Genomic DNA, 8,025 nt, shown 5'->3' with positions numbered 1-8,025 from the left:
CCCTCCTCTCTCTCTCTCTCTCTCTCTTCCTCTATACCTTACCTCTAAACGTCTATCGTTATTATTTATTGGACTTTGGTCGAAGGTACGAATATCTGGGTAACACTGGAAGACTCGTCATCACCCCTCTGACCGATCGATGTTACTTGACGCTAACTGGGGCGTTGCACTTGAAATTCGGCGGTGCGCCAGCTGGCCCCGCCGGAACGGGCAAAACGGAAACCACCAAGGACCTCGCCAAAGCGTTCGCCATACAGTGTGTAGTGTTCAATTGTTCCGATCAGTTGGACTTTATGTCGATGGGAAAGTTCTTCAAAGGTCTCGCAAGGTAAGCTCTGACTTGTCCGACCTTTTCGTTGTATCAATTCTTCGCGTTTCTCCTTTTTCCCACTTTTCACCGCTTTTGATTTTTTCCGCGTGTCACGTATCGTAGTATCGTCTACAGGTTCGAGTAGATGCGCTGTATGTTAAAATTACAAATGCCAGCGTACGTTCAACGATAAATTAATATTTCTACGTTATCGTCAATACAGATTAGTATCTGCTCGGTGTTATTGGGTTTTGTAAATTAAAAATACGTTAAAAATGGAAGACGGCATCTTCGTTTCGTATGTTAACCCCGTCACACGCGACCACGCTGATACTCCAATTAATTTTATAAATTGGATTTAAATTTAATTAAACGCAAATTTCATTTCATTGGATTCGATTCACAAAGATGTTTGTGTCATGATTGTCGAATTGAAGTAATTTCTGCGAAACCCTTTAACCATTTCATTTATCCATTTTAATTATCGTTCATTATCTCGACAACGATCTTTATTTATCTGCCATTTATACGTTTTATCTCGAATATAACCACCGCAGTGCAGGTGCATGGGCATGTTTCGATGAATTCAACAGAATAGATATCGAGGTGCTGTCCGTGATTGCCCAGCAGATCATGACGATCCAGCAAGCGCAACAAATGCGAATGGACACGTGAGTGTCTATGATATCAGCTACAACCGACACGAATTTTCCTTAATATAGTTTTAAATGGATAATACGATAATAACGAGGAGTATGGCTTTCATTTCGACGAACGTTGCACGTTATACGACGCGGAGAAGACGCTAATTGTTCGCGATGTTTTTCAGATTCATCTTCGAAGGGGATGAAATCGTACTGAAGACATCGTGCGCGGTATTCATCACTATGAATCCTGGTTACGCGGGTAGGACGGAATTACCGGACAACTTGAAAGCCTTGTTCCGTCCTGTGGCTATGATGGTACCGGACTATTCGCTGATCGCTGAAATTTCATTATTTTCGTACGGTTTTTCCGAGGCGAAAGTTTTGGCGGGCAAAATAACGACTACGTTTAAATTGAGCTCGGAACAATTGAGCACACAGGTACGTTATTCTCAAGATGTTTAACGCGTATTTAATTATTAAACGATTCGTTTTTCGATCGCCGATCGATATTTTAACTCAAAATATCGATATTTTAAGTCGGTTAAAGGACGAGGTATTCAAGTTCACGGCACTTTCTCAATTTATTTTACTATCGCGTTAGTAGTTGGAAATTGTGTTTGCTCGATTTGGTGGATAGAATGGCGGTATCTTTTTGTTCTACGTACAGTTGGCAAGTTAAACATTTTCGCTGAGAAATAAATATTTTTACCAAGGATCATTATGATTTCGGAATGCGAGCAGTGAAGACGGTGATCGCCGTGGCAGGAAATTTAAAGAGGGAACAGAAAGATTTAAACGAACAGCAGATCTGTTTACGTGCTTTGCGAGATGTGAACGTTCCCAAGTTCTTAAAGGATGATTTGACGCTGTTCAACGGTAATTTGCTATAATTTCTTTTCCTTTCGCAAGTTCTCGAAAATCTCCGACGCTGTAATATCACAATTTTTTCCTTATCTCCTTCGTTTAATTAGGTATCGTGTCTGATTTATTTCCACGTTTGGAGGAGAAACACGTAGACCACGGAGTATTGGAAACGCAAATTCGTGCAGCGATTGCGAGGATGGATCTGGAAGAAGTCAACGGTATGCTAAATATGTACATGTTTCGTTTCGTTAGTGTTCGGATCGTTGCAGTTTATTTCAGCGTTCGAAATGATCAAAAATGTTATTTCTCGTTTCACCAAACTCTATTAATCGTTATTACGTTATTACGTTATTACGTTATTTCGAATTCTATACATTCTTTGTAACATTCTTTTTCGAGATGTTCTTGGTGAAAAAGCTGCTTCGCATCGACGTTGTCTCGCAAGCGACTCTTTGACAGTTGAGAACTTTTGCTAAATAATTCAGTCATCCAAATAACTGGAAGTTAATCGAAATGGAAATTAAAAGTTGGACCACGCGTTTTCCCATAATAGCCGAATCTTTCGATAGAAGATCCGGCTTAGATGGAACTCCGTGTCCGAACGTGCTATAAGGCGATGATCGAAATGATCGACGTTTTTGATTGCAGAGTTCGTGAAGAAAGTTATCCAATTGTACGAGACGACTGTGGTGCGGCACGGATTAATGCTGGTTGGTCCAACCGGGTCGGGCAAGACAAGGGTAAGTGTTTATCTAAACTCGTAAGAACTTTTCTCCTCTCTTTCGTAACTACGTTACAAAGATGTTGGTATTCTTCTATAGATACGAACTCCGTAATCCAATATTCCTATTTACAAGGATACTTTTCGTTAGATTCGACTGCTCTTTTTACATCCACGTTCTTCGATTAAATAAATACGATATATCGACACGAAGTACGCCATGTACGATATTAATCCGTTAAACGTTTGAAAGTGATCTCGGTAAATCCAAGTTGTCCTCGGTATCTTTGGTATTTTTGTATCAACGTCGACATATGCGTACCAAAGGAGGGTTGTGTTTGAAAAATAATCGAAGAAACGATCATAACGCGCAACCGCAACCGCTACAACGCGATCTGTTAGGATACAAAGATTAAATTTCGTTGGTTGAAGATTAAAAGAATTTGTCTCTGTATTTGCTCGTTTCTTTCTATCCTTTATATCGTAGAAAGACGAACGTGTTACGAACTTACGAAGGATATTTTTCCAAACTCGTCAGTTTTAGACGAACTGGCACGTTTCGTTGACGTCTTGTTCGTCGGACGTCCAATTTTCAGCAACGGTACAGCGATGTCGGGCGGTGATCGGGAAACTTTCGCCCCAAGTGACTTGGCACTGAACAAATTACAGTAGATTCGATCGCGCACAGATGATGCACAGTTGCGCGAATAAAGGGCCGTTGTCGAAGCGGTAGTTTGGTTGTTTGGAAAGTTAATTTGCACGATCGATGGAACCGGTGTCGTCGATTAGCGAACGTGACCGGTGTTCGTCGAAACGATGAAAATGCATTTATCGAAAAGATTATAACGGGCGGTGATCAAGCTGATTACGGCAGCTGGTGATTCTACGTTTGCATCATGATTTGTCTAACATCCGGTACGATGGAGGAGTAAATATTGTAAAAAATTAAATTGAAATTATTGCATGTATAAGGTTGTTGGAGCGTTCGCGGAGAGACACGATCGCGAGGAAGCGCACCAACGAGAGTCGTAAATTCCCGTTACGATTAGATAATCGACGCCACGAAACGATCGTTCCCCTATTTCGTTTAGGATAATAGAGCTGGTTGAACCGATTATTCCGACAACTCGTGGACGTAGACAGTTACGCTCGGTGCGTATAGATATAAGTTAAATAGATGACCGATCTAAGTGCGGAAAACCAGCAAAGTTCGGTGACCATGCTATCACAGAGGAAAACTATCGCTGGTTGTTGGTCGCCCCACCACCGATCGCTTGCGGCTGGAAACGATCGTTGAACGTAGGAAAAACCCGACGGAGCAACAACGACCGTAAGGAACGTCTCGAATCGAATACGTTTTATAAGAATTAATGGTCCTAACGGTAAAATACAAATTTATGACAGTCGTTTAGGATTATCGCGGCCCGATTAACTATATTTGCACAGCTAGCGGCCGCCTCGACCGAGGGATGGATCCTGAGTTACGTAAAGAATCTCCGATAGTATGACACGCATCGCTGTATCAAGATGTAACATCGAAGAGCGTTGTTGCAAAAAGTTTGCCTTTTCCTTTTGAAAAATCAGAAAGTCAGAAAGTCAGAAAGTCAGAGTAAAGCGACTGTATCGGGAACACGTATTTCTTTCGGTTCGTCGTAAATGTAACAAAGACAGGTTGAAATATCGCCGAAACGAGCAAAACAGTTGGTTGAATTAGCGTTCGAAGCAAAGAACGATGTAATATGAATTTTTGTCTGAATTATCACGACGCACACGTATATCGGGACACGTTTCGGTTTTCGGTAAGTCGTATCTAGCGATATTATACCGTGCTATCGATTACGCGAGACTCGCCCTCTCCAACAGGCTACGTATAATACAACTTTGATCCCACCGCGGATTTCTCTCAAAGTCCAAAGATTAGTTGGGATTTTCTCGCGCGATCCACTCGACTGCACTGTCACGTATTCGACGAACTTTCGCCATCGGTTTGCCAACGTGGCCGGGAAAATCGGTAGCCGTTGATCTAACCCGTTTCGTTATTCCTTCACCGTAAGAATTTTTAGACACGTCGATCTTTCGGATGGGTAGACTTGCTTATAAGGCGTAAGGACGTTCTTAGTAAGACGTAAGGCGCAGGGGGAAAGAGAAAGTTTGATAAATATGGTGCGCGATGCTAAAGGAAAGATAGATGGAATCTTTTTGGTAGAATTATCGAAGATGATTGAAAACGAGGATGCGTATACCAGGTTTATGCTTACTAACGAGATCGTTCGACTTACTTGTAATATCGTTATCGCGTTGAACTTGTAACAATTTTTCTCCCTTATCTTTATCCTTATCTTTACGCTCCGTTGAAATGTTATTTTATATGGAACGATATTTTCCATTACATCGCGTAAATATCGATTGAAAATAATTGTTATTATAATTGTATCGATCAATTTCGATTAATTATTCGATTTATCTGAAAATAGAAGAATCGTAATTAATCACGTTGAAGAAAATTTTGTAGGAATTTTCACTACCAAACGGTTTGTTCAAACAACATTCGATAAAATTCTCGACAAATTTCACTCTCGAATCTCCGAAGAATCTTGCCGATTCTATGGAATTCTGTGGCCAAAGTTGCCGAACAGTTACCTGTGTTTGTCCGATTTCCATGTCCTCGAAATATGTTGTCGGCACGAGGCCAACGATTTCTTCTCGTTTCCAATCCAATCGACTAAAATCGTTGTTATTCTCGTACCACCGTGTTACGCTATTGGATCACCACCACGGCCACCGTATTTAACGTATTAAAACGAACGCTGTTGAAACTCGGGAAGAAGAGGCGATACGTCGAGGTACGTTGTACGTATGTCAGGGAAGAGTTGCGCAAAACGAGATCGGTTAGGAGGTAACTATCTGGCAACTTGGCCACTTTCCGTAAACAACGAGAAAACTATATGGAATTTCGTTTTTTACGTATTTGTACGCCGATCTCATGGGACGAGGTAATTAAAGTAGATCAGTTTCAATTTTTTCAGTGTCTTGGGTATATTTAAAAATATTTACCTTATATCTAAATTATACGGTTAGTCGTTAGTCGAGATATTTACAGTTACGCTAATTATCGGTAAATATGCCGTTCCTTCGAAATCCAGCCTTCGAACAACGCGAAAACGATTTCTACAACTCGATATAAAAAATAAAACAATTACCTAGGTATTTCGCTATGTATACGTATATAATTCACATAATTCGCTAAAAAAATGCTGTTTCAAAGATAATACAAACATATCGGTTTTACGTTTTCTTTATCGTAGGGAATTTCGTATAAGCGAATTTGTCTCGTATCTTTCAGACATTCTGTACGCACGAAATATCTATGGATATGGAATAAAAGTTGAAAAATTCGATTTACGTCGATTCGATCGCACTCGCGTCAACTTTCTTTACGTTTACAATACGCGAGTATCGAAGAAATCCGATAATACGATACGATGTAAAGCGGAAACGCGGATTTGCTAGTTTTGTCAACGACTCTACGCGATACGGCGGGTGCAAGAATTGCCTCGAGATAGACATCGACGTTGTTCGTAATAATAATGTTTACGAAGCTGTTTCGTTCCAATTACCTACCGAACGATCGATTATATCAGAGCAATCTTTTCGTTCAGTAAGCCAACTCGTCTCGTTCGCGTATCGATTACGCCGAGTTTTACTCTATCGGTAATTAGGTAATTAGACAATTAAGTAATTAGGTAATTAGGTAATTAGGTAGCCATTGAATTTTAAACGCTCGACAGTTTTCAAGTTTCGTTGGTATTTTACGATGTTGTTGAGCGGTGCGAGACAAATAATTTATAATTTAAACAAAGACACGTTTAGAAGACGTTGAGACATTTATCGTTTACTTACGTATAGGTAATTCGGTCGAACGTTCCAAATGGGAAATTTGATCGAACGTCGGAGCACTGACAAAGCGTAACGATACACGTGTAGTTTCGTATAATTTGTCTAATTTCTATCATCGATACGTAGTTTCCACGATACAAATAAATGCCACATAGAAATAACGAATTTTACAGCGAGTCTGCGAACTTTTCCATGCAACGTTCCAAGATGGATGCTATGCTAGATACGCGTGTATCAAACCGAGGTGTCGAGGTCGTTGAAAGTTACAAGTTTATCCTTTTGCTTTTCATATAAATATCCTTTTATCCTGTTTCGAATAGGATAGAGTAGGATATGCAGGTCTTTGACTTATTTAAATCACCGGTAATCGCATATAATCGCATATAATCGCACATAATCGCGCATAATCTCCTTCGTCGAGGATCGACCATTTACTCGAAATTTCAAAAGATCTTGCAAAGATGAAAACGCGTGTCTGTCAGTCCATAACCGTCGATTAACCGGTAATCGTCGTAAACTCGTAAATATTTTCTATTTTTATTTCTCGCTTACACGATCGAGCAACGTAGTCGCAAAAGTTTCTCAGACTTTTCACGCTCTGTACCTCCGACAGCGGAACAAAGCGGTTCAACATGGATATTTGATCGCGTTACACGCGTCGTTTTGCTCGTCGAAGTAAACGGATGGTCGAATCGAACGGCGCTACGAAGACGACGACGACGACGACGACGTAACAACGAGGGTGAGAAACGGGCGAACATAATGGTGGTGCGCGTCGCGCGACGCAATTGGGATCGCCGTGGTTGTATACTTGAATTTGCTCGAAAAGCGTTTCCGTCGCTCCTATACGTTATCGTCGTAGGTTGCAATGGTACCTGGTCATGGTTTTCAGTATCTTGCGCAGCAACTGTTGCAGACAACGCCTAAACGTGATGCCGCACATTGCGTACAATAAGAAATTGATGCTGAAGTTGGTGTAATAGAGGAGCATGAAGAACTGCTGCAAACACCAGAGCAGGTCGGGCGTGTTCTTGCGGGCCAGCGTGAAGAAGAATACGCACAGTCGGATCACGTAGCTGGAAAACGAGAGTTCGCTTGCTGGTAAATCGAAGTTGCCAGCTTGTCGGAACGATAGCGCGTATAGGAACGTGCGAATGTGCGAATGTGCGAATGTGCGAATGTGCAACGCGAGCAAAAGCAAAACGAATTTGTATTTATCGCAAAAAAAACGTTCATCGTGGGTCATCGATGGTTCCGTAGAAGACGTTATCGCTCTCACCGAGATATCAAAGATATCAAAGATGTTAAATCAACGTATCGAATATATCGATAGATGACCGTTTACCTCGGCAAATTGAGAAGAATGAAAACGGTGCTGATGAGAAGCAGCATTTTCGTGATGCTCTGTTGATTCCTCGTCGACACGAGATTTCTCGAGGACGATCTAATATCTGCAACAGAGAAAGAAAAAGTATTGCAAGTGCGGTGCGAGCGGCCGGGAATTTCCGCAACGACGTTCGAATAACTCGACTTTTCGTTTCGCCTTCTGTTTGCTTTCCCTTCTTTTTTTTTTTTTTTTTTTTTTT

The 8,025-nt window shown here is 41.1% G+C and overlaps 2 protein-coding genes across 2 annotated transcripts in view; one reads left to right on the top strand and one right to left on the bottom strand.

The window, feature by feature from the left end:
• Positions 1–8,025, top strand: part of LOC100744141 (dynein heavy chain 1, axonemal-like) — a 54,896-nt gene that overhangs the window by 9,821 nt on the left and 37,050 nt on the right. The window contains exons 16-21 of the mRNA XM_033322179.1: positions 86–328; positions 868–981; positions 1,140–1,395; positions 1,671–1,833; positions 1,929–2,039; positions 2,470–2,561. Of these exons, the coding sequence (XP_033178070.1) occupies positions 86–328; positions 868–981; positions 1,140–1,395; positions 1,671–1,833; positions 1,929–2,039; positions 2,470–2,561 (979 nt within the window). The remainder of the gene's footprint in view (positions 1–85; positions 329–867; positions 982–1,139; positions 1,396–1,670; positions 1,834–1,928; positions 2,040–2,469; positions 2,562–8,025) is intronic.
• Positions 5,558–8,025, bottom strand: part of LOC105681110 (thyrotropin-releasing hormone receptor-like) — a 13,343-nt gene continuing 10,875 nt past the window's right edge. The window contains exons 3-5 of the mRNA XM_012388720.3: positions 7,785–7,890; positions 5,832–7,515; positions 5,558–5,796 (exon numbers count right to left, since the gene is read on the bottom strand). Coding sequence (XP_012244143.1) covers positions 7,290–7,515; positions 7,785–7,890 — 332 coding nt within the window. The 3' untranslated portion in view covers positions 5,558–5,796; positions 5,832–7,289. The remainder of the gene's footprint in view (positions 5,797–5,831; positions 7,516–7,784; positions 7,891–8,025) is intronic.

The sequence above is a fragment of the Bombus impatiens genome, unplaced genomic scaffold, assembly GCF_000188095.3.
Source record: "Bombus impatiens unplaced genomic scaffold, BIMP_2.2 scf_0581, whole genome shotgun sequence".
NCBI classification, from domain to species: Eukaryota; Metazoa; Arthropoda; class Insecta; order Hymenoptera; family Apidae; genus Bombus; species Bombus impatiens.
This window is presented reverse-complemented; position numbering and strand designations above follow the sequence as displayed.